General features: G+C 38.3%; 1 protein-coding gene across 4 annotated transcripts in view; it reads right to left on the bottom strand.

The window, feature by feature from the left end:
- Window positions 1–27,857, bottom strand: part of PCSK5 (proprotein convertase subtilisin/kexin type 5) — a 262,061-nt gene that overhangs the window by 212,587 nt on the left and 21,617 nt on the right. For all 4 annotated transcript variants that reach the window (XM_015280354.4, XM_424841.8, XM_040655981.2 and 1 more), the window contains exons 2-3: window positions 22,834–22,938; window positions 2,300–2,413 (exon numbers count right to left, since the gene is read on the bottom strand). In XM_015280354.4, coding sequence (XP_015135840.2) covers window positions 2,300–2,413; window positions 22,834–22,938 — 219 coding nt within the window. The remainder of the gene's footprint in view (window positions 1–2,299; window positions 2,414–22,833; window positions 22,939–27,857) is intronic.

Raw genomic sequence — 27,857 nt, 5'->3', positions numbered from 1 at the left:
TCTTGAGAGATACTTTTAACCTTTGCAATGACCCCAAACAGGCCTGAATTCCCCTTCTAAGTTCTTGTCATTGATCTCATGCAAACAAAAATGTGTTATTTCTAGTCTCAACTATCAAAATTACAAGGGGAGATCCTTGTGAGGAAAAAGTTGGAGAAGAAAAACATTAATTAGATTTTGTTTGACAAAGTCTTTGAATAAAAGTTCTTGTGTCAACAAATGTGAACTACATTTATAGCCCTGTTGGAGATTATACCAGCTCAGCGGCCAAAGGTATCAATCTTAACCACAACGAAGTTACTTATTAATCAAAATGCAAACCTGTGCATGATAATACTTCATTACTTTTTCAATAACACATCTGCAGCCAGGAACCTAAAAAACTCTTTCTGGCATAGCAATGACTGATACCATTAACTAACCTCCAATTCCTTTATTTTCTCTTCAGCTAATAAAGATAAACCAGATTAACAAAAGTAGCTATGGTTGCGATCACAAATACAGTCATATGAGGATATCTGGTAATGAACCATGTCAGTCCTGAAGTCAACTCATTTGCATATTTTTAACTATTCTCTCCATTCCAACACTGCACTCACTAATACGATACTGGTCACTCTCAACAACATGTCATCACAACAGTAAAGATACTGCAAATACAAAAGACTTATTCAGTGCAGGCAAATGCAACCAGTCAGGTACAGTCCTTCCTCAGAGTGTTTCCAAGTGAGGGCCTTCTTATACATGTACAGAAATGAAAGTACTCTGAAAGTTATACACAACAAACACCAAACTCTCTTTGTTGCCCTAACGAGTTTATGAAACAATGTGGCCAGGCAACACAACTGACTCAGGAACAGGAGACCAACGTCTTCCTGAACAGGTAACTGTTATAAGTGCCTCTTACCAATTTGAAACAAAACAAAACAAGAAAAACATGAATCCAGTTCCACCATAAAGCCATAGTGACACACAAAAAACTTGCATGCAAAGCTAGTAATGCAAAGGAGATATTACATGAGCTACCATTAACCATACCAGTGGGCTTTTGACTCGCTGCTATTTCCTTGGAATTTGTACTTCCTCTTTCATTCAAAGACAGAGCTGAAACTTTTGGTTGGCAACATGCTCATATGTGTTATATAACGAAGATGAGGACTTTTGACTATCTGTGTTTACTAACAACAATTGTTCTTCAAATTGCTTCATGTTTACATTAATTTTTTGTTTCTTTTTCAATCCATGCAACAATAAAACTACAATCCAGAACAAAATGAATGTTAAAAAGAAACGTTTTCTAAAAATGTAATGCTTTCTTAGGACAATCTTGCTCATTCACATGAAATAATATACTAACGTTTTCAAATTAACAAAATACCTGAGAAGACAGTGTCTACCTACAGGGAAATTGTCTCACATATTGTTGCCAGAAAGGCATAATTTCCTCACTATCTAAAGTACTTCCATCTATCAAGCCAAACTTTCTGAGTGTCCTGCTGCCAGTGATGAAGTTGACATAAGGAAAAAACAAGATGCAAATACTTATAACTATGAAAGCAGAATAGCAGAGAAAGTGTTCAAGTCTGCAGTATCCAGCATGGGGAGGTGGAATCAGTTGCCTAACTTGTTACTTCTCACTTTCTATAACAAAAGACAGGAATTTTTTATTTGCACCCTCATAGCTGCAATGAGGATAATATGGCAACTAAGGAGTTCCACTCCAGGAACTTGCCTGTGTACTTGCCTGTGAGTACCAGGCAAAGAAGAAAAAATACACTTGCTCAGAAAACACAGAATTCTTGTCAGATTGGAAGCAGCATAAACAATCTATTTACTTTAACAATGCAATTGTTCATTACTAAAGAGAGTGTAATTACAACACTGAACAGACAGTGTTTGGGGCTCTTTTCTCCTGTTTCAGGACACAAGACATTTGTATCACATTAATGTCTGAGACAGTGAATTAGACACACTGAAAACAAGTGGTTTCACTGCTCCCACAGATTGTAGCCAAGTTCCTTCCCTTCTCACTGCTGAAAGTTTATCCTCTAATAAATAATTCCCAGGACATCTTGCAATAGGAAGCATTCATGAATGAATGCATTAATAAATGTTTCCTATTGCATGGCTCCCTGGGAATTCTTGTAATACTTGCAAGGAGTTTACAGACCTTCATTAGTTACATTAAAAAAAGGAAATTTGCTACTTCTGAACATGCTATTTTGCCCTGTTTCAAAACATCACAGCAGACAACTAAATGCTGGCATGAAACAAAGCCAATGACCCGTTATGTACTTACCATGTACCACATGCTTGGCCACTTGGGATCATTGAAATAAGTGGATTGGGTACCTCCAGGTTTATAATCCCTCTTTATCCTTCTTTTAACCACCTGCTGTTGTATCCACTCCACCTGCCAACCAGGAAAACATTTGGTAAGTGTTAGGGTTCCATGGAGATTATCAAGAAATGTGTGAAATCTTGGGAAGTTTCCCATTACCATACTCAAAGACATATTTCATGTTAAAGAGTTCATTTTGGCAGTGGAAATGCACAGCTCACCTTGGCATATGGTTCACTAGGGAATAAGTCCAATTTTGTTAGTGCTACAAATCTCCCTGAACAACTACTTAAATCTCCTGCTAGAAGGATTTCATTTGCAATCATCTTTTGAATGCTATTGTGTTTTTTTTTTCATTATTAGAATTGAACTTTTTTTCAAATTTATAAAACTAGTTTTATAAAATGTAACAGTAGATCACAAGGAGAAATAAACTATACTTTTGACAGTTTTTTGTTTTAAGTCTGTTTCTGAAAACAAAAGCTTTCAGTAAAATATTAAAATATTCTGCTTAACCAATATCTAAATCATCTTCACTGCTTGGAGTGAATAAAACAAGATTAAAATGTATTTTTAGTAGAGTAACTCCATGTCAAGATTCTCTCTGCCAGGTGCTCTGGAATATAATTTTGTGCAAAGTACTAGGATAGGGAGAAAAAGACAGGTATTGAGCAAAAGGTCAAATTATAACAACAACAAAAAGAGCTTGAAACATCAAAGATAAGGGTTAAAAACAGCTCTTAAAATCAGATTATTTTCTGTCAGATACCACTTTACAGATTCACAACACAGTCAGAAAGAGCGAGACTGAAAGTGACACCAGCCTTAGAGCAGACAGGACTGCAGGCATTTTGGCATTAGCTAGGCTAAATGGGAACTAGTTTCTATGAATGTAAATAGCATAACTATCCACATAGAAAAAACATATTTTCATGTATCTATCTCACTTAAACTTCATATTTTTGCTGAATTGTTTCAGGGGATATAACTATAAAAATTCAGTTCACCTCTTCCTAAGCAAGACAGCCATTTTCTCTTAGCAGCCAACTCTTCACCTTTTATTTCTGATGTTTATGAATATCTATGTATGCACACACACATACATATATATATAGAATACGTTTACTTTCAGCCCACATATTTCTCTTTGTCACTTGTCGTAGGCAGTATTAACATTTTTCCGTGGCAGGATAATTTCTACCGTATCTGCAGTTCTGCTTCAAATCATGAGGTTCTTAGAGAGACAAGTCCACTGAAATCAAAGGAAATTCTGCTTGAGATCCATACCACCTCTACCTCTACCATCGCTACCACATGGTTTTCATGGTTTCCTTTAGAAAGCAGGATTGTGTTTTTCCCTTTCTTAAGAATCAAATTCAGGGTAAAGAGTATTCTACTAGCGAAGAAATTGTCCGGTTTAGGAATACAAGACTATAAGGTAATGTTCATGCAGAAATCCATTTCTCTGTTCTTCTGTTAACCACTGTAAATCCTTTTCAGCTTCAGAAAAAAACGAGGTATTGGATAGAGTGCCTTTTCTGCATGATTACTCTGCTCCTCTTCCAGACCAAGCTGCAGCCCATCTTGGTGAACACTCTCTTGATGATCTGACAGCTGGCTTCCCCCTTCAGATCTTACGAGATCCAGAGATCCCATGCACAGAAGTGGACAGGCCCTCAGTGTGTAAGTCTGTATGCCGTGCAGTGGATTCTGGAGGCCTGTGAGATGTAGAGTGTATCTGGCCAGAGGCTAAAAGAGGGAGAGCCAAAAGGCTGAAGAAGCTGCTTTAAAGTGTGATCAACATCCTTCTTAAATGGATCTCTCCTCCATGAAAAAGGCTGATTTATAATTGACATTTAATGAACCCTATCTCCTTGTCACCTCCTGCCAATATATGGCTTCTTTTTCAGACCCTCACAGCAGCTTTTTTTTCTTCAAAGTTTACTCTCTTGCAGGTAGTCCAGCCCTCCCATCACATCTGAAGCCAGATGAAAGGTATCCTATATACCACTTGATTCCTGACTCAGTAGCTGCCTGGATTGCCTTAAACCACAGACCACAATTCTTTTATTGCTAGTATTTAGCAACTGATAACAAAAAACATACAACATGTCTGAATAATCAAATATGATTTTCAGGGCTTATACAGTTCCACCTTCTAAATCTTGAGAGATTATTATCATAGCCTTATCATGAGATTTGGCTATTAATGTTAGAAACATTTTCAGCTGCAGGAGAGTTCCAGGGCTTCTATGCTATGGAAGTATTTATTGACACCTTGATTTACCCTTTAGCTGAAGGAAGGAGTCAGGCGAGCATGCTAACCTCTCTTTAAAGATTACAGAAAAAAAATTGTTCAAGTCAGACTTCAAAGCGATACAGGCTAAGTGCACATAGAGCACACTGTAACATGTATGGTTACTCAGCATGAAAAATCATTTCTTTTCAGGTCTGCGGGGCAGACTGGCCAACCAGCAAAACGACCTGAGGATCTGACACAGATACGAAAAGGTCCACAAAGGAAAAACAGAAAGAAGAAGATCAAACTTTCTACCACTGCTGGCTGACTTAGGGGCATGAACACTAATGGAAGGTGGTAGCAGTCACCAACACTACTACCGCTGGTCAGTCAGAGAAGCAAGGTGTTTAATTTGGCATCAGGACACCCGTGCATCAAGGCTGATCTAAGAAGTACCAGTAGCAACTGAGAGAACTGAGGAAAACATTTTCTTTTGTAAACGGAGCCAGAGAATTGTAAAATATTGCAGGAGACAGTGCAACACACACAACTTAATGCTGTCTCTATATGGAAGAATGAGAGGGGTTTTCCTCACAAGACAAACTGCAAAACTCTTTAGCAGTCATTGTGAAAATATGTTCTTCCCATTTATTTACTTCCTATTCAGCTGCAAATATCTACTGATAGTTAAAAAGATATACAGTAGAGACATCATAGTGCTTGCTGAGAATGGGCATCCATACACTTATGCCTCATAAAAACCCCAACAATTAATTCATTTTCTCTCTTTTCCTGCTATGCCAGATGACATTACTGAGAATACTTATCAGACAGCCCTTTAGTTTAAGCAATCACAGATATTGTCTCAGTGTGCCATTCCAGTTAATGTGAACAATAATAGGACAAATAAACAATTCTGTATATACATATACATAAGTGTTTCTGTACATGCATGTATTTGTATAGGAGCTTGTATCATCTGATTTAATATGCAAGTCAGTATAGCTGATGGTTAAGAATTTAGTCACTCACAGACAGATATGCATCACCTTTTAACAAAAAAATGAAGTGACTGATCTACAGGTTATGTATCAGTCAAAGAGGCTGCCCCTAATACATTCTGGATGTTGCCTATAATTCCTGTTTCCTCAGCTCCCAGAAAAGTTAGGGAAAACATATGAAAGAGTAATTCTGCAGAAGGGCTGCACAGCATGCACAATCAGACCCAATGCCAGAAAAAGAAATGTAACTCTTCCCATAAGGCCTAATGACAATTTCATGTACACGTAAAATTACTATTAATAAAATAGCTGTTCGGTTTCATTCAAACACAGATTTATGCAAATAGAATGAGAATGCATACAGGAAGATAGCAGAGCCAGCTCTGTAATCATAGATACGATGTACACCAGGAGGATTCACCTTGGGCAACTGAAGATATCCAATTCAATAGAAGGGGGAAAGGGAGTCAAAAGGACCATTATGATACAGTGACTGTGTACTGTCTTGAGGGAGACAGTGCAGGATGCTAGCCAGAGTAAATCTAAGCAACGCAGGAGGCTTGATCACAGTCCTGGGTATAGCCTTGTCTGCAAGATTTTTATCAAACAGCTTCAGTCAGGATCTGCTTAGTAATAGTTTTTATACTGAGGATGCACTGATACACCCACCTAGGATTTAATTTAAAACATTACAGGAAACCCATTTTCTCATTTGAGAAGTCAGTGCATAAAGCTTAGTTTACAGAAAATATCACTGCTACAGAAATAGAACACTCTACTGAATCCTAAGGCTGGCTTATTTTCTTTAAAAACTGAAGAAAAAAGCTTGCCAGTAGTCTTCAGTCTAAATTACACTGTACAATTACTGGATTATATCAGTGAAGACCAGGTCAATAATCAGCAGTTATTTTAGTATTTCCTTTGAGTATTTTATGGGTATTCATGCATGTGTTACTGTCAAATGCCTGGTATATCTTGGATTTGTTTGATTCTGTATGAAAAGAGCTCATTTGTATAAAAATATTTTCTTTTAAGAAGTGTCTACACTTCCTAAACTATAAGCCTTGAAGGAAAATCTCTGAAGTAATTGATTATACAGATTCCCATCTCTTGCCAAAAGGAGACTCTACGCGAACAATGAGGTGCATTTTAACATTTCCATAAAGTCACACTTGCTGAGGGGGAACAGTGCACATTTTCCCATTGACTTCAGCTTTGAAAGTTCCATTTCCTGAATGTCTAGAAATCAAAGCCAAGCCAGATTGGAGACCAAACCATTAAAAAAAAAATAATGATCATTTCCAGTCTCCTCACTCGTAGGCTTGTTCTATATACGACACAGCTCTTCTTCACAGACCTGCATGAAACAATGCTATGGAATAAAAGCCGCTCCGAGCTTATTCTAGTACATCAATCTTTCACTCTCAGTAGGCATAAAGTACATAATGAAATGTTATCTCTACATGAAACAGAACAGCTTTCTACAATTTTAATTCTCATTTATTTAACAGAATTCATGAAAAAGCAGCCCCATGTATGTATGCAGCGGCAAGAACTCCTCTACTGTAATAAACTGTGGAAAAAAACTTTGAAAAACAAATGGGAAAACTTAGTAAGCTGAAAAAGTAATCCACCTATTATCAAGTGTGATTTTTAAAATACAAACACTAGACAACCCTGTAAAACAGCACTTACTTTGTTTTTCAAATATGTCATGAAAAGGTCTGCTTGAATAAATATTTTCAAATTGATTAAAAATATGTCAAGTCCAGCATGTGAAAATGTTATCATTAAAAAGGAGAAGGTATAAAAGCAAGTTGGAGGCATATTCGTTTCCATTTTGAGGAAAGAATGCAGAGGGAAGGAACACCCTAACTCTGAAGAAATGTATACATTTCACATCAAAATCTATTCTTTTTACATTGCAGAATTAAAAATAAAAAAATAATTTAAAAAAAAAAGCAGTGAATATTCAGTTTATGAAAAGGAACTGCTGAAGGTGCCACTCAAACGTAGTCACAGCATCATTCACTTCAGCCTGTCCTGCACCTCTAAGAAATTAGAAATTCCTTCTCAGCTAAAATGAAAGCAAGTGCCAGATGAACACTATGAAGAGAAAGAAAGGACAGAAAACTCAGATGGGACACATGGAAAGCATCACCATGCTAGTAGTGGATCTGCATGGAGTCAGGTGGAATGAGCAAAAGGGGCAACACTAAACCATGTGACAACCTGCTCTCTGTGAGAATGCACCTCAGCCTTCACTCCTTAAACACTAACTGCTGACATTTACATGAGACCCAGGCTGAAGGAAAGGACAGGAGAGAGGCTGGCACCTCCAGAGAAACCAAGACTGTGCCTGGCCCACTGTGGGATGTAAAAGAAAAATGGTTCCGACTGTTCACGGTAGCAGAAACAGTCGGTTATGAGTTGTTACCATCATCAAATTTTCTGTGACAGGCTTTACTTAACACACAATGTGACAACACTCTCCCCTTGTATTTCACATTCTCAGGAAAACAGAAAGTCAAAAAATTCAGGACTTAAGGAGTGTAGGAGGATATGCCAATCTCCAAGTAACACAACCTGGCTGTGGAAGAGCTGAGACTAAAGCCATCACTCAGCAATGCAGAAGGGCTGGGGAGGCCGCTGGCACACCTCCTTTTGCCAACAGGCAGCCACATAAGTGAGACTCCTAAAGCTGGATTGTTCCACCTAAGAGGAATTGCATGTTTTTTAAATAATTGAACAGTAGGCTATTTTCCTAACCTATCAGTATGCTCTGACTCACAGTAGCAGCAGTCAATTTATACATAAAAATAGATGAAGACAGTTGGATAAAGCAGCTGTTGACATAGGTCAAGAGCTTGGAAAATTATTGCAGATGCCATTTCACAAACTGCAGGGGTCTAAAGTTGGATAAAAAGTCAATGAATCCAGCAGTGCTGTGATGCACTCTCACTGATTGACAATGTGCTTCTTCAGCAAGGGTCAAAGACAATCCACAATCAAAGCAGTTGCCATAATTATGCTACACGTAATCTGAATAAAAACAACATAAAAAAAAAAAAAGTAGATTTTAAGACAGGCTGAGTAGAGAAAGAAAAGTAGAAGAGGAGAGAAGGCTGCAGAGAACACTTGAAATTACTACTTGTGCCCACAGAAACACATCTTGCACAATTGCAGAGAAAGCTACCGCAGCCTGACCTATGGAACAAAGCTGAAATTCAATGCATATTTTTCCATCTCATGGCCACAGAAAAGCCAGGCAGTCCTGATATGAATTAAGTGGTTTCTACCTACTCTGCTACAGAAACAGTAACCCATTACAGCATTCAGGCATACTTCCACATACTTGAGGTACCCCTATCCACAGCTGTGCTTGCAAACAGATCTGAAACGCAATTGTCTTTCCTTCATACCCTCCCCATCGCCAGATCTCAGAACTCTTCACAAACGTCAGCACAGTTCCACCTTCAGCTGTGTGTGGCAGTGAAGCCTCTTCTTGCTTAAGAGCAAGACTTTGGAGGAATAAGTGGGGAAGGAATGCAAGAGAAAAGGGCACAGCCCAGGCAGGGGCAGCAATACACCTTCCCTGTCCCACAAGAGTTCACTGCCAGTTTATTGTGCTAGGAAGGGCAGGCACCACACTTAAAATTCTGAAGGAACTCAGAATGTCTGCTGCCAGTCAGGATGTATATCCTACTAGAAAGGCAGGCAACAGTGGAAGTGGCAGAGGCAAAAAGAGTTTGTCACATTGCTTTTGCAGACCCACATCATCTCTTGCTGGGGAAATGTAAATGCAGCAGCTGTAGAGGGAACATGACTGTGGCCTCTGCCCGTCTCTTCCACCCTGTGCCACAGCAGACTTTTGAGCAGATCACAACTCAGGATGACCATCACACAGCAGCTTTGCAGCAGAGCTGAGAACGAGTTACAGGGAGTCAGGTGGCTGCTAGCAGCAGTCCCCAGCGCCGGCTGTCCTAGGCAGTGTGTCTCAGGCAGCAGGGGATTCTCCCTCCTGCAGACAGAAGTGCCAGAGCCAGCTCAGATGCTTCTGGTTCTGTTTCTAAGGTAACTCAGCCATGGATAAGTCAGGAAAAATCTCTGCTGTACCAGCTTGAAAGTAACTCTCATGTTTATACAATGCACTTTAATATTTACCACCTTGGTTCACACAGTTCCCCTCATAACAACTTATGAGTTACATGGGAACACAATTTTTAAAAACAAAACAAAAAAAAACTATAACTGATATCTGCTTACACTGTAACATATAATGTAAGTATATCTGGTCTTGGGACAGTATAATAATCTGGAATTCCAATACACTGTAAGGATTAGTACTAACATCATTCCGAATGCAAACTGATATATCACGACTCCATCTAGCCTAGGTATACAATCACATCTCCTTAATAAGAGGCCGATACCAAATGCAGTATCTACAAGAGAATAAAACTTTAAACTCTCTAAACTTAATTAGCTCTGGAGTCTAACATTTGGCAGTTGATATATCTTGAGGTTTATGCTTGTAATACTGTTATGACAATGATATATCATGAAAAAAAAAAAAAAAAAGGTAGAAATTTCTGATGGATTTTTTCTTTCCTCAGGGTAGTCCTTAAAACTCTTAACACAAATGATGTGCTTCAGACATCTGCATGTGATAATTTCAGTTGGCCCTAAATCATTTACAAAATGAATTCTTAGGAATACAAATCTCCCGCTGTGGCAAATCTAAATGTCAAAAATACCAGAGCAATTCCAAAGGTGCAGATGAGTCCATGTTTTGCTGTGGCTTCTACCACCATTCTACCATTTGTATCAGAAATAGTGTTGCCAGCAGGAACAGGGAAGTAATTGTCCCCCTGTACTCAGCACTGGTGAGGCCACACCTCCAGTACTGTGTCCAGTTCTGGGCCCCTCACTGTAAGAAGGACATCGAGGCCCTGGAGTGTGTCCAGAGAAGGGCAACAAAGCTGGTGAGGGGTCTGGAGCACAGGCCTTATGAGGAGCAGCTGAAGGAGGTGGGATTGTTCAGTGTAGAGAAGAGGAGGCTCAGGGGAGACCTTATTGGTCTCTATAACTATCTGAAGGGAGGTTGTAATGAGCTGGGGGTCAGCCTCTTCTCTCGTGTGACTAGTGATAGGACTAGAGGGAATGGCCTCAAGCTGCACCAGGGAAGGTTCAGGCTGGACGTTAGGAAATACTACTTCTCTGAAAGGGTGGTCAGGCACTGGAATGGGCTGCCCAGGGAAGTGGTGAAGTCACCAAGCCTGGAGGTGTTCGAGGAACATTTGGACGTTGTGTTGAGGGGCATGGTTTAGTGAGAACCATTGGTGATGGGTGAATGGTTGGACTGGGTGATCCTGTGGGTCTTTTCCAACCTTGGTGGTTCTATGATTCTATAATTCTATGACCACAGACACCCACTACAAGTTACTAAATATAGTGGGAAATACTGAGGTAGTACAAGTATTTCAGAATTAAGTGATATATAATATACGAAAGTGGTCTCAACTAAAGCAAACATAGAATGCTTTTCCAGAGCAGTCTCCTCACTAGCCAAAATCCCTTTGAAATCATCCCTATACAATACTGCTTCTCTCTACAAAAGGAGAAACTATCATCTACTACTCAGGTTAGTTCCTGTACTTTTGCTCAGCAACTTTGCCAACATAGAATGCTTCAACGCATATCCTCTATGGAAAATCTCCATCACAAAGCATATAGTAAATACCAAGTCAAGCAGTTTTTTGTTCTCAGAGTACTTTAAGCCACATTAAAAGTTTATCACATTTGTAGGTTTTTTATTGTCTCAGTATTGCTACTGTAAGTATATTCTTGATCAGATGAAAAGCATCTTTTTTTTTTTTTTTTTTTCCCCTGAACCCACTCTATTCCTAGAGTGTAATAAAGTGTATGTTTAGAATTCAAAATTGGGTCACAAGTATTTATCTCAAGCCTCAGTTTTAGAGTTGTGAAATATTAAAGATAATTGTTTTTTTTTTTCTTTATGGAAATATCAGTGACATATTTTACACCACACCATTTCACTAGGTCTTTGGCATTTCACATGCCTTTGTGGCACAACTTGAGGACTATTCATACTTCTTTCATGGCCAGCCTGTATGTCTCTTACCCACCTCTTCCAGTCAAGAGGGAAGAGTCATTAACATCATCTGTTATAGCATGAATTGTAATGCAAATAAAATAAAATAAAATAAAATAATTTAAAAAAGAAAAAAAAAAGGAAAGAGGAAAACTCCTGGGCCCTTTAAGACATTGCTGGTTTAATCTCTCTTCCCCTCTATTTGTAACTCAGGCTCCAGTGCAACTCCTTCTGTCTTAAACTCTTCCAGCTTGCAGCTGGCAGTGAATTTGGGTGCTATGAAAACAGTGATTGCTGGATCTCTTAAACATCATCGTCACCTTCTGAAATAATCTGCAGAGCTACTTATGAAAGACACGTGCAGCCAGCCTGAGGAAATGCTACAGTCCAGACCCCCAGGCAAATGAAAAAGGACTGAAGTTTCCTTTCCTACATCTAGTAGGCTGAAGGAAAGCAAATGTTTTTTCAACTGAAGTACTATTCCCACACCTCAAGAACTGCTGGCAGTGGTTCCAGTGAGGTGGTATCTCTCAGTTTCTTCAAGTCAGACCACATAAGAGCTGGAGTGATACTTGATAAATGAACTTGCTTTTTACTGTTCTTCTTTATTTTAAAGCCTTGAGTGAAACAAGGGCAGTATCTTGGCTTTGCAACTCCCTGACAGTCCCTGTGCACGTTCTGACATGAGAAACGTGCCAAGAGCAGTCACTTAGTTATGGATTTATCTCTCAATGCTCATAATTCACAACACTCTTCATTTTACAAATTGAGAAAAAGAAAATAAAAAGCATTTTTTCTATGGCTGTTATTTATGGGACAGAATTTTTAATTGTGTATACTAAAGCTTTTCAATCTTCAGTCAGACGCCTCACATGAATTTGCAGTATGGTTTGTACAGTCTTGCCAAAACTTCTGTTATCTATGTGTACATCATTTGAAAGCTCATAAAGCTCACTGCTTTATGAGCTCTTTCTACTTGGACTTCTGTTGGGATAAAAAGACCTTAAAATGATCTAACATAAATGTGATTTGTCATGATAACTGGCTATGAGTACTCTCAAGTGTGCAAACATGCATCTTTTGAAATGAAGGTAAACTTTGTTTGATATCATCTGAGACGTGCTTTTGCCACGGTAGACATTTCAGGAACTTCAGATAATACCTCCTTCAGATTACCTTAGCAAAGTGAATTTAGGTGAGACAAGCAAGGTCGTCCTATGTGTGTACTGAGCAGGGTGGCAAATCTCACTGCTGGCTTCCCGCATTCAAGGTAAGGGATGCATGCTGGCACAGCACGTACCCCAGAAAGCAACACAAAAATGATTAACATAAAAACAGATATAGAAGCAAATGTTTCTCAAGGTGTTCCTCCGAGATGGGGAAAGGGAAATTTACATGTTCAGATTACAGCATCCAAACATGTATGCAGGCTGCCAAACTGTTGTAAAGGAACAGCAATGGGAAACGGCTAGAGGTTGAAGCTAGATAACATCAGATAAAGGAAAAATGGAACAACTGAAAGACTTCCGGAAACTCCACTGTTGGAAACAGTGTTTTGTTGTAATGTTTTCATTAAAATTGGAAGATTTCTATAAGCTATGTTCTGCTTCAAACAGAAATCAGCTCCAGGGAGCCATATGACATCTGGTCAAAGATGGTTTGACAGGATGACCACAATGTTTCCTTTTGGTCTTACAGACTTTGAGTCTGTTGGCAGCTGTATTTTGGAGAAACAGTTTCTTAGGAACACCCTGGAAAACGGAAACCTGTCTAAAATTCAGAAATTCTGGCTTTATTATATTATCATATACAGTTGCTGTAACTGTTATTGAGAAAAGTGGTCTGATGCTGAGTTTGGTAAAAGTACTTATAAATAAATTTTTCATCTGTATCCTTCACAAAAGCAAAGATAAATCTATAATATGGTCCCCATATTTATTTAGAATTTCAGTTAATGAGCATGATGGAATTTACTCCCCCTCAAAAAATAGAAAACAATAATCTAGGTTAAACACAGCTTATAGAAGCAACAGTCAACACATCAATAGATATGACTGCTTAAAGTGGATTATAGGGAAAGGATTTAGAATGAGACTGTTTTATTTTACTAAAATATTGTCTGCATTCATACAGCACTGTGTTTAACAGCGAGATCAAAACATTTCCCCAGAAACATATCCAGAGTGCTCACTACACACGTGCCACTTGCAGAAGTGTGTGCTGTGAGGAGGCTTGGTGATGGCCACGTACATCTAAGCCCCTGAGCTTCACGTAGGACATAGCTCCTCTAAGCCACAATATTGCAGCCAAGTCGGATTAAGGATCTGCTGATGTGAAATACAACATCCAGCCAAGGAAAATGACTAGGTTCCAGAGACACTGCCTTTTCAAAATCATAGAATCATAGAATCGCTAAGGTTGGAAAAGACCCACAGGATCATGCAGTCCAACCATTCGCCCTTCACCAATGGTTCTCGCTAAACCATGTCCCTCAACACAACGTCCAAATGTTCCTTGAACACCTCCAGGCTCGGTGACTCCACCACCTCTCTGGGCAGCCCATTCCAGTGCCTGACCACCCTTTCAGAGAAGTAGTATTTCCTAACGTCCAGCCTGAACCTTCCCTGGCGCAGCTTGAAGCCATTCCCTGTAGTCCTAAAATGATCCTGTATGAACACAGGTTGTTATATGCACAGTTTGGGGTGGGAGGATTCTTTTTGCTCTGTCTTAGAGAAAGTTGTCTTTCCAGCTCCCTATACTGCTCTTTATTATCTGCTAATAACTCTTGATATGACAAATGATCTGTGTGTATCATCTGTATTTGCTGTTCACAATTTAAAATACCTGGGTGAGGTAACTGCCGCTGGAATTGAGTGTAATTGCCCTGTCTGACAGAAGCAGGCAGAGAGATGCATAAAAATGATGCACTACATCAGGATCATATATTGCTGCCAGAAAGTTTTCCAAAAGCATGAGGAAAAAAAAGAAAACAAAACACAACTTTAATCCATTTTCTATGAATATCCTGCACTATAACCAATCTCATCAGTATCGGATGAAGCTGGATTCCCTCAGGAAATGGTGTGTAAAGGCTGCTCTGTCACATTCCTAGACAGTCTGTTCTGAGATGCTCCTGTCCATAGTGTTTTATTTCAATCCCTCTCTTTCTCTGATCTGGCATTCTGGCATTTGGGCCTGCAGGATCAACTTGTTCCAGAACTGTGTATCTTTCTCTGGTTCAAAACAAGTATCTCTGCACTTCCTCCTCTTCTGACTCTTGCTGGTATCTGGCAGTTTTATACTCCAGCAGCCAGAACAGTAATTTGCTATCTCTCTGCTACTAGCAATGCAAACTGTCTCTAACGACAGCAAAAACACAGTTTGTATAACATGAGACCACTGCAGCTGTCAGAGATGCTGTTTTCCCTGGCAAGCTCCTAGAAGAGAGATTAGAAATGAAAGGACTAATTCTCCATGCTCCTTTTGAAACACTTAGTCACCCCATCATTTTTTACCTATAAACCCATTTTGTTGTTAAAAAAATGGAGGGGCCTTTCACTGGAACTACAAAGAAATTCAAATGTTATCAACACTTAGCAATATAGACTACGGATTGACAAGCATTTTCCTTTATGATCTTCCTCTCTTACATGATTATAACTGCTGTGAGGAAATAGTCATGTTATGGGCTTAAATTGCTTACACATAAATTCACAAAAAGTGATGTTGTCATCATTAAAGCTGACCAAAATCCTTTAGCAGTTCCTAAGTTTTGAGAACGTAATATACTTTTCTTTTCCAGGCTTTTTTCTTTCTTAGCATAACATTTACACCTACAAAAACAGAGCTTCACATGCCTGTGTGATCTTGCTGTATATGCACAGCATGCCCCTCATTACAGGTCTCACTTTGAATGGGGCTGAGCACTCAAGCTCATACTGGGAGAGCTGACCAGGCAGATGTGTGGTTATGCAAGAAAGCAACAGCCATGTGCTTAGAAACCCTAGCAGAGAGATGCTGAGACAATCTATCCCTGAATGCAAAGATTTTAGAAGCATTTAGATAAATTAAGGCACACAAGAGAACCTAATGATGCCAATTAAGCAAGCTGCACAGCATGTAGTGTGTACCTTCCGCAGTCTCAGTGAAAGTGGGACTATTTCTTGTCCCTGCCCAAGTCAACTGAAGACTACCCTAGCATGATGCACCATACTGCAGTGCATGCTGCCCTACTTGCTTACTCAGCCTTTGCCCATGCTGTGAAACTGTCATGCCCCTGATGTCAGAGGGTCTTCTGACAAAGCAGCAGAGAGACAGAAGCTTACCAGCTTACCCTCCTTGCTTTTGTTGTTTTGTTAACATGCATTCAGCTTCTCAATTACAGTATCACAAAAGGTTGTAATACCCAAAGACTATGAACTAGGAACCACCACAAGCATTCACAAAAAAGTATTTAGGCCCAAAGTACTTTAAAATTCTAAAGAGAGATGCTAAATGCTAATGCCAACATAAAATTTGAAATTAGGTGTAGTGTGCACTGGACTTTTTCCTGAATTCACCTGCTGTTGGGACAGCACCCCAGTTAGAGTAAAGACTGAATGTACATGGTAATTGTGACCACTGTCACATGGACACAGGTTAGATCTAGGTTTTAGGATACCAGAAGGCAGTCTTCTATAGAACTTCTACAGGTAACAGTGAAAAGAATTATAAAACATTTTCCCTGATTTTTCCTCAAATTCAAGAAACTTAAGAGGAATATTTAATTTTTAATCTTAAGTCTGACTAGTTATAAATGCAGCACTGCATAACAGCCATTTCAGAAATATTTATTCCCTATATAGCATATGGAAAGACTGAAAGAGCACCCTATGCCCGCTGTACAGCAAGTATCTCCTGAGCAGAGTTTTCCTTCTAAGGAACACTTCTGTGTAATTTTAAAGGTCCTAAATGAAATTCTGTAACACGATCTAGATTGTAGTCACAAATTCTGCCACTGATCCTAACTTCCGCTCCACATACTTACTGAAAATATATTTTTACACCCTAACATATGCCTTGAAGCAAAAGCGAAGGAGTCGACTTGGCATGCCCCTCAAATTCACCAAGTGCAGAGTGGTCAAAGAACAGAATTTCTGAAAAGAGAAGTCACCAGTATTTTTAAACAGCTCTGAGCTAAAATCCAGCTAGTTTTAAAAGTCATTGATACTTACGCTTAAGAGACACATTGCTTGGCAAATTTCAGACTAGTTTGTGCATTTTTTTTAATAGAGTGAGTCTCTTGCAAAGCTCTAGGCCACAGCATTTTTTTAATATTTCATTTTTGTGTTTTGAATTCTCCTTCTCCAAAACCAGAAGGTCCAAATTCAACAGACTCAAAAGACCAACATGATCTGCCTCATTTTGAATATTCTTGTCTCAGGAGAGTTTAGCTATTTTTTTTAGAAATGGCTGAGCCACTGCCTACCTCTTTAAGGTCTGACATCATTTTGTTCATTGACAACGAAGCACAGAGACTGTAACAGCAGCTCTACCACAATCTCTATAGATTATTTAATGATGGAATGGAATATTTTCTGCCTGGTCTCACACATTAGGTTTTGATATCACACTACTGGTCAAAATTACAACCCCACACCTTCCCACTTCCAAACTGGTCTTCCAGTTTCCCAACCCAACTCAGTACCAACTTAAAAAATAACTATGAAAATAGCAAGAGAACACCATTCTGCTGAATTTACTTTTCATTCCTCAAACCATTTGCTACACTAATTAGGAACTGAGCCTGATAAAACCTCTAGACTAATCTCTAACTCTTGCCCAACAGCTAACAGTGAGATTGACGTTTCCAGAGAGTTCTGTAGAATGACTTTGTCACCAGAAAATTAGTATGTTCTGAAATCTAACATTTCTTTCCAATGTACAAGCAGTTAAGGAGCAAAGGGAACAAAACCCCTTTGAGGCAGGTGCAATAATTAAGATGAGACTGAAGTAAGCATAGGTAATGAAACAATCTATGTTAAAAAAAAAAAACTTCAATAATCTTTAAGAGTGTTTTTTTTCATTTTTCTTTCCTAAAACTATATTACACAGAATTCATATTGGCCTTTTTTCTGCTTTTAGTAGAAAACATCAAAACGTAATTCCACTAGGTAGCTGCCATGATTATTTCTGAGGTTTCTTAAGTGCTAATAGAAAAGTCAGCTATTATATGAATATTATAATAGAATTAGACATTAACAGATTTCACAAATAAGCCTTAATCCCTTTAGCGTTATGATTAACTTCATTAAATAATTCTTCTTATTGCAGATAAATGAAGAGAAATTATTATTACTCAACAAAATTTGCTAATTGAAGAACCACCAACTCCTGTAGCAACAATGGATTTGGCCTGCACAGTGCATGGGGATGGCCACACATGCAGTACATTCACTTGATACTATGTGAACGTGCTCTGGACTAAGCCTTTAATTTATAGGTTTCTGCCACACAATGTTTAGCTTTGAGATGGGTTTGCATCATCCATAGGCCAAATATGTCGCATATGCTGAAAAGGAACACCACATTTTAGGTTCCCTAGGCATGGCTGGCCTGAAGAGGTCATGTAGTTGGACTAGATAATCTTTAACGCTCCCTTATAGATGAACTATTTTGTTCTGTTTCTTTCCTCAGAAAAAAAACAAGGTGTTTCATCCCGCCCTCATCAGTACTTCTAGTGTTCTGGAGCAGGCAAGGAAGAATCTGACTTTATGACATGGCTATTGCTTGACTCTAGTACTGCTCTGGACACTGGGGTTTGTCACCATGCTTTTCTCTTCTAGGTCTAGTGACATTGCTAACGGCAGACCATGCTGGCTCACCAATGGAAATCAGCCTGACGTTGTCTTGCAGCCTCAGCAGAATACAACGCATTGATTCCTGCTGAAGAAACTTTCCCAAGGATTTTTGCAGGTGGAGAATATGGTAATGTAAGGCTAACACAAAGTACCCCATAGGCACAGATTTCAATAACTATTACACTAACAAAATACTAACTGACTCATGCAAACTTCACAGCAACATGATGAGCTTAGATCAGCACTAATTATAGAAGGATTAGATTCAGTTGCTTGTCAGTGAGCTGTGACCTTGAATCTCAAAAAGCACCACAGAAAGATTCAAGCTGCAGGTCTATTTGCTCATGTTTACATGAAACTTTCTAACACTCTGGAGGCAGGTACCAAAGGGAGATGTTCCTGTGCCCTCTCGCACATTGTGATTCTGTTCATGTTCTAACTTACTGGCAACTGGCTCCTTGAAACACCAAGTATGATTCTTGATTTTGACTAAGCTAAAGCATTACTCACATAAAAGCTCTTAGAGGCAATTAAATAAAAAGTCTATAGTGGTAAATACTGTATTACTTACCAACTGACTTTAACTCCTCAGTTAGACTCTACACATGGAAGTCAGCATGACAGCTCCTATTATTTCACTACCATGTAGTATTGATTCTTTGACCTCTGAGTGCTAATGCAGATTAAAACTACCCAGACAGACCTCAGTAACTCACCTGGTCCCAGCGTTTAAAGCTTCTGTTGCTCTGTTTGCCTAACAAAATCTTTTAGTTTGCTGATGAGGTAGGACTTAACAGTGCCAGTATGAAACGCAAGCTTTCCCACTAACAGCACTCTTATCAAGAGCTTCTCTAAGATTTCAGTCCAAGAATTCTGCTTATTAAAACCTGGGATTTTAGTACGATAATAAAATTCTTCATTCCTGTTGACGTGTGTGTCTTCTACAAGAAACACAAATAATTTGAAGCTTTATTTTTTCCTTAGTCAACCTCACACTCCAGTCTCAGCACATTAATCTCATGAACAATTGGAAAACACAATCTGATGATGCATACTGAAAATTTTGACCCTCTTCTCTATTTGCAATAAACATTCTAATCCAGTGATCAAATGTGTTGCTGCCCAAGACAGGATCCACAAGTAGTGGCATATTTTTTTACCAAAGCAGGACCATAATCTTGTGCTGAAATCCATCCTTTCTCCACCTCTTTAGCCATCAATCTCCTGCACCAAATCAGGATATTATTTAGCAGAGTGAACTGGCACAACCCCTGCTACACAGCCACATGGTGAAATATTTACTCCTGGCTTCTCCCACTGTGCTCCCCTCTGCCCTCTCATGAATACCCACAATATTCTACCAGTATTAAGGGCAGGATTTTATCAATCTTAAAACTGCATTTCATTCACTTAAAATTTTTATTCTTCTAGGATTATTGCTTTGCCATTCATACTACTTGATTCTGTGGGACATTTTCCTCCATATGAGTCACAAATTTTATTATCACAGCCCTTTACTACAAACTCTTCATCTCACATATTAGTTTCTTGTATGAAAAGACAGCCTTCACATGTATACTATCCATTTAACTTCCACATATTATCGTTATGTGCAAGATACTTCAACAATAATATTTCATCAGAACTGTAATTTCTTCAGTGACAGAAAAACTCCACTGGAGTTTCTACATGCTCTGTATTGATATAAGGCTTGACTTACACAGCAAGGTTGCAATTGTATTTTCATACCTTCATTTCACTCAGTGTATCATCACTTCACCACTAGTGCAAACCCAGAAGTGTACCACATTTTTTCATTCCGTCCCTTGGAAATGTTCAATTAGTTTGATTTCAGGAGATAGCCTGCCAGCAATAAACTCATCTATTCCATATCTGAATTAGAGCTTCATGATACTTTTCTGTTATGCATCGACTCTGTCTTCTCCATTTCATTTCAGTCCTGCTCCCTTTGTTTCACAAATCACCAAAATAACTTCACTGAGCAAACTCTATGGAGCTAAAAAAGGCTCTCAATTCATTGCATGGTGCTTTCAGTGACCCCTGCCAAAGGCCAACCACAGATATCACATCAGCTGGAGAGACCAAAAGCCTCTGTAGATTTCTTTGAGTGCTTAGCTTAGCTTTGACGAATGGTACTTTGTTTTGACACTGATTATTCTTTGCTTTTCTAACAACATGTAGAAAACACCATGCAATTATAACCAAGAATAGAAAAGATGCTGTGGAGATAGCTGTTTCAAATTTTCTACATGACTATCTATGTTATGAACATTAAGGCCTTTCTAATACATCTCTTAAAACTATCTGATCCATTTCACCTCTGAGTGACAACCTACAGTATTTCTAGGCAAAGATGTGTATAGTAGTAGTCAAAATCACATTACACTACACATCCTTTATCTTTTCATCTAAATGCAAAGTAATGTTCATTTAATGCTGAGACAATTGACAAAATGTGTAATATACACACCTTCAGTTTATGTTCCCTGTTGGACATATTCATACAGTTTATAATAGTGTCAAGATTCCTTTCTAGAAGAAAGATCAAGCCAAAGATCATCAAAGCAAATCATTAAATGAAATCTGTAACAGCAGCATTTTACATTACCTATATATATTACCAGTATATCCTATATATCTATTTATTTTCCCTCTTATGGTCAGACAGTGAAACACAGTCCACATAAGTAGTTTAGAAATGCCAAGTATCAAAATGTTTCCACTACTACAGGTAACTTAAGCAAGGAATTTCCCCTCAATAAAAACTCCACCATTTGAAATTTCATAAAGCATCAAATTATTGATTCACATCTAAAGCAAGCATAGAGCAAGCAATTGTGTGTACATATTACACAGACAAGATTTTAAGCATTAAGTAAACTATCATTAAATGATTTGGAAAGTACACAAACCTTAGTGTTTCCTTATTTACAAATACACATGCCATCTAATCTGCTGCAAATATTGGCATAAGATAAAGCGACAATCATAAGTATAATGGCGTATAATACCTGTCCTTTAACATTCTCAAAGCCATGTGATGTGCCTTTTTTAAGATTACACCTTTTGTTTTTAAAAGATCCAGCTTATACAATATAATTGAATTTCCAGTCTTCTTCAATAATCCTGAGATGTTATATGCACAAACTAGCTTTAGGTCTACAAATACATGTCCATATTTTGACATGTCTACGGCTGCACAATAATTTCCAAGTGCAAATTCAGTGGAGCAATGAAAAGGTGAATACCAAACACATTACCAGATGATGGTATTAGACTGTCAGCTTCTTTTTGGTTATAGAATCATTTACAGGGCTGACTACCCTGCATAGCCCTCACTAGGGTTTCTCAGTATTGCAGTGGTATTTAACAACAATTCAGAAATAGGACAGAAAGACTCCTGTACATGCGGCAGCACAGAATACAAAATATGGGACAAGATCTAAAAGCTAAAGCATGGAAGATGCTGGAAAATAAATTATGGCCCTATTTCTATGCTGCACCGTGCCACAGAATTCCTCTCGGTTTTGGCCACAGTAAACAGGGCCAGCTGCCATTGGCACAGAGGGGTGTAACAGCAAAAAGTTATGGTGGTATACACATGTGAACTTGTATGTATGTAAACTGCTGAACCTTTGTGAGCACAGAAAACAGCACGGGCTGATGAAGATGTGAACACTTTCCCTTCCTTTTGCAGCATCACCTCTTATAAGTGCAGTGCTGTCTGAGGGATGAGTCAGTCTTGGCACTCATAGGAACAGATACATACAGCAGTCAAACTGTCTTTTACTTTTATTATTTTTTAAATAAATCGAGCAGATCTTAAAATTGTGATCAGTGGGAACTACCAAAAAAGACCACAGAGAAGATTTTTCTTATATTAATCCCTCATACTGAAGAAAAAGAGCAGGGAAAAAAAAAAAGAGAAACTTTCTTCTAAACACTGACACCATCCTATATTGCTCATCTTCACTTCAAATTAGTTTACAGAGTCATACATGTGCTTCTGCAGAAAAGTAAAGCACAGTGATCAGTACATTAAGAAAATTCCTATACTGCTCCATGAATATGTTGGACATTATCATTCAAGAATAGTACATTCTTGATAGCATGGTATTGTCTTCACTACATTTTAATTGGAAGCAGAACCTTAGCAAACAGATAATGTGTCAGTTCTTGTAATGCTATATACCATTCAGGTAAACATCTCATGGTATGATATTTCATATAAAATATGCAAAGGCTTTTACCTCCGACACATGGGTGGATTTTCTTACCTTTGGTTCCATTGAAATGAAGCTGTGGGTACCTCTACTTGAGAGAACTGACCTTTTAATTGTTTTACTATGGTAAAAGTGGTAGTAATCCTTCAGTGTTCCAATCTGTAAGGGGAGAGATGAAAAAAAGAGAGGGAGATTTAATTTATGGAAAGCGGTTTTCTGTTTTTCATTTTTAAAGGTCTATAAATTATGCAATTTCCTGCCGTGCTGAAATGTTACTTGAACCCAGTGATCATCTTTCAAAAGAAGGACATATGATATGAAATGGATGGAGTGTCCTTGAGGCATTAACTGCATAACCAAAGATTATAATTGAGCTGCTTAGTCTGTCTGTATCTACCTTCTTAATGTTTAATTTATATGCAGTACTTTAAGCAATTCTGTATCAATCTATATCCAAACTATCTTCAAATGGCAAATATAAAAATCATCAAATGACTATACAGTCATTAAAAAGCATTCCATCCAGTTTGCTTCAGTAGCTGTACTGTAAAATGCACTAAATTTGGTTATTTGTATAATTAACTTACAAAAATCATGTTCACAGCATCAGACTATACAACAAGCATGGGCACCTCTCTTGGCCAAAGGTGGTCAAAGAAGTAGAATAAAGAAAGGTGGAAATTTTAACCTCATAAGATAGAGACTAGTTTGAAGTACAAAATCAAGTTAGGCAAAGTTGCAAATTTCACGACAGCGCTGTATTTCTTATTCATCCTATCATCACACAGTAACAATACAAATATTAAACGGAGATAGACTGCACAATTTGAAAAAGAAATCTCCCCACCAGTCTCACCAACATAAAAAAAATTCATTACATAAAACTTTAGTTTCACAGACCTATAAACAAACATTCAGCACATAGGTCACCCTGAAAGTAATGACTCCTATTTATGTCCATGGAAACTACAACAGATACAAAGAGAAAAATAGCACAAGAACAAATTATCATATACAACACACTAGTTTTCAAGATAGTCACCACCATTACTTTCACCGGCCCTAAACAAGAAAATGCACGATGCATTCATAAATATCTGCACCGGTGGAGGTGACCCACTGTTTCACACTGCAACAGCATCATTGCTATGAAAATGTTGCCCATGCAGACCAACTTTCACTATGCTCACATTCACCACTTGGTCTCCAGAAATGTACAGCAAGCCTCGATGAATGTCAGTGGGAGCCATTTTTCCTGCATGGAGAAATTCAGTGACACACCTAAGCTCCATACACGCTTCCATGTCAGACATCATTTTGTTATACTGTTCTTCTACTGCCATCTGCCACATGGCAACAAAATGTAACAGAATATTGGTGGAAAGGTTCAATTTCTACTGCCATACCACCAACATCCACCTCTGATAATGTAGGGCAAGATAATAAAATAGGAGGCATTACTTTAGGAGCAACCCTCATATTTAGGGAGAACACCTCATAAAGTTGTGAAATTTCACCTTCTGTTGAACTGTAAATCTTCTAGGATGAGTAATAACTTACTCAAAGCATCTTTAAATGGTGAACAAAAAAGGGACAACAAAGCTTACTGCAACTTCGGCAAACTGTCATGGTTTTACAAATAAACCATCAAAAAAGATGGAGCAACAAAGATTCTGTATTTAAAATTCTTATCTATAAGATTACATATGTAGGAAATTTGGTTTTTTAACATTAAATGTTCAAGGAGAATTGTATACAAGCCACTGAAGAGCTCCAAAAATATGCTTTTAGACTGCTAGAAAAGAAAAATCTTGAGAACATCAAAGTAAAACTAAGAAATACTGACAGATCTTATTTTGTTCTCACAAAGCACTTTATCTTAAAGATGTAAGTGGAAAAGTGGAACTGGGAATGAAAGGAGAAACCTTTTACCAAAAAAAAAAAAAAAAGATAATAATAAAAAAAATCTGTCTACCATTCAAAGAGTCCATCTAATTAATGGGAAAAATAGCATCAGGGTCATACTCATCGATGTTCAGTTGATAGAACAGTATCTCCCTTTCAGGAAGAGTCTTTTATGTGTTGTTTAAGTCCAATATCAAAACGTTCAGTTAAAACAATTTGGTTTATCACAAATTAAATATGAATTGGTTTGACTAAGCCTAAATTAAATATACTACCACCGGAATACTAATCTCCATGCTGCCTTCTGTCTGAAAAGATAATTCAAGCTTAAGTGGTGTGAATCCGTCCCATGGAAAAGCCTGGTCTCATGTCTACACAGGCACAGCTGTGAATAAAGCGTCTTAAAACATACATGAGGAAGCTTTCTCATGGAGATCTCAAAGAGCTGAAGCATCTCAGGACTGCTGAGGTCACCCACACATGGTCTACTGTGGACTAAAGTCTGTTGCAAGGGCCACAGCAGATAGAAGTTCTCTGTCCACACGCCAGCATACTCCACTGGTGACACAAGGAGCCACACAGCCCAAGTTGCAGAAGGTAAAGGTAGTGACTGGAAGAATGAAGAACCACTCACTATACAAGACAATCTGTTTCAAGACCATCTAAAGAAGATGAATGTGCACAAGTCCATGTGAACTGATAAGATATAATCAAGGGTCCTGAGGGAACTCATGAATGAAGTTGTTAAGCCATTTTCCATCATTTTTGAGAAGTTGTGGCAGTCCAGTGAAGCCCTCACTGACTGGAAAAGGGGAAACATAATCCCAATTTTTACAAAGGCAAAACAGGAAGCCCCAGGGAGCTACAGTCCAATTAGTCTCACCTTTACATCCAGCAAGACAGTAGATCCTCCTCAAAACAATGATAAAGCATGAGGCAAACAGAGAGCTGATTGATGACGATTGGTCTGTGGCAAAGAGTCTCTGCCCACGGCAGGAAGGCTGGAACTAGACGAAACTTAAGGTCCCTTCAATCAAAACCATTCTATGATTGTATGATTCTACGATTCTATTACACAGCCTCAAGTCACAACATAAAGCAGCTTCAACGCTGATTTTAGTCCTAAAGGAAATTACAGACATTACTCTATGCAGTTGTGTTGCTGCATCACTTGTAACTGTATTAACAAGAATTTATTCTCAGTTTGACAGCTTGTAGTACACTGAATAACTTTTAGCATCAGGCCACTGTTGCACATATCTGAATTATTATTATTTGTATCAACCACTGAAATCTGGCGCCAGAGTTAGTACCAATATGGGTGACAGTACTCTCTCACAAGTCAAAAGGGGTCTGATGAGTCCTAGATGTCACTGGGACTCACAAGCAGCCTGATGTAAGGCTGAAATACTAGCAACTAGGAAGTGATGCTACTCTAGCTCTGTAAGTCCTCCACAAACAGTGAGGTGCATATTCACTGTACCAGAATACTCTTGTAAAGAGTACATAACTTTCAAGAACTTTGCTGTCACCACCATGGATCACTACTATGTGCACCCAATAGTATTTGTGCCTGTGCACATGAACACACATTACTGAAGAGAGATACCTCAAGCGGGTAATTGTATTTTATGACTGCACAGAACTGCATAAACAGAAACGTATTTTATGGAAAATAAGTAAGCTCTCATCTGCTTTCATGCACACAGATATCAACATCACCCATTCTATGTGTTTTGTTTTACACTAGCTTGGAGAGTTGGGTTTTGTTTTGTTTTGTTTTTTTAAGGATAAACTGTAGCTTGAAGACATCCACCACAGCAGAAAGATGGTGTGGCCTAATTGCATTCCTACAACTTAGACATACTAGCCACTCAGAAGAGGCTGAAGGAATATGCAGGCTCTACCTTCCAGCAAAAGGAGAAAAGTCTGCAGCTTTCTAATCCTCAATGGCTGCACTCCCTCAGATGCCTTGTACTCAAGAGACAGAACTAAACCACAGAATTAAGCTTCAAAATTATAATGCAGTGTCTTCCAAGCATGACCAATTCTCAGAAAATAACAATTAATAATATTAACAGTAATAATAATATGAAAAGCAATATAATAGTGAGAGCTACATCTTTCGTTTACAACTGTCAATGAAATAAAGAGATCCCTAACCTTTTAAATGGAATTTAATTCATACTCGCTAACTGCCAGTGCCTCCCACAGTAAGGTAACACCAGTGTTATTAAAAATTTTATTGCTCTCTTTCGCCTTAATGGGAATTTACTTAGACCTTCCAAATCCTTGGACTACTTGGAGAATAGTTTAACTATGGAGATATAGCACAATAAAACTTATCATTATGGATGTTCTTGTTAAATTGTTTTTTATAATTTAACTACCAGGTCTTACAGGCACTCTCAGAGGAAAAGCAATGAAAAAACAGAAAGACCAGACTGCACAGCTAACCACCTTAGAGACTGATGGCAATTTAGCTGTTATATTCTTGGGAAATCTTTGTAATCTCCTTTTTGAGCTGGGAGACATGATCTTTTTAAAATGAGACTGAGGAACATTCCTGAGGAATTGCTAGGTGAAAAGCAAGGAGAATAGGTGATGGGGCAGGGGAGACCTACTCTCTTTATAAGTAATCTCTAACACTGAAAGTTTTAAACGGATATCTACATAAATTTTAATAGTACTATGCTACGTTTATTCAAGGATAAAATAACTCATGGAAATAACTGTCCTACAATATCACACTGGAATCCCAGCAAGCCAAAGCATCCACACACACACTTTAGTTTAACATTTAGTAGGCCTTATTTTCTTTTCCTCATCTGATAAAATGGATGTATTGGAACAAGGACCAAGCTTTCTAGCCTTTTCTTGAATGGTATTTCTCCCATCTGCAATTTCTTATTCTAAGGCAGTATTAAGAAAATTTAGGACATAATTGCTAAGTGAATTCATCTACATTCACATGTGAGTGTCCTCATAAACTCTGTGTGGAAATAGAAATGCTAAAGTTGTCAGTTAAATATACCTTAAGTATCTATTTATGATCTCCAAACTGACAGATATGATTAAGCTCTGAAACTACAACTGAAAATTCCATGCAGCGGACTATGAGCAGACAAGTTCTTCAAACTAATGGAAAGCAGCACAAGAGTTACTTTCCCAAC

The sequence above is a fragment of the Gallus gallus genome, chromosome Z (genome assembly GCF_016699485.2).
Source record: "Gallus gallus isolate bGalGal1 chromosome Z, bGalGal1.mat.broiler.GRCg7b, whole genome shotgun sequence".
NCBI classification, from domain to species: domain Eukaryota; kingdom Metazoa; phylum Chordata; class Aves; order Galliformes; family Phasianidae; genus Gallus; species Gallus gallus.
Note: the sequence above shows the minus strand (reverse complement) of the source record. Positions and strands in the feature narration are given on the sequence as shown.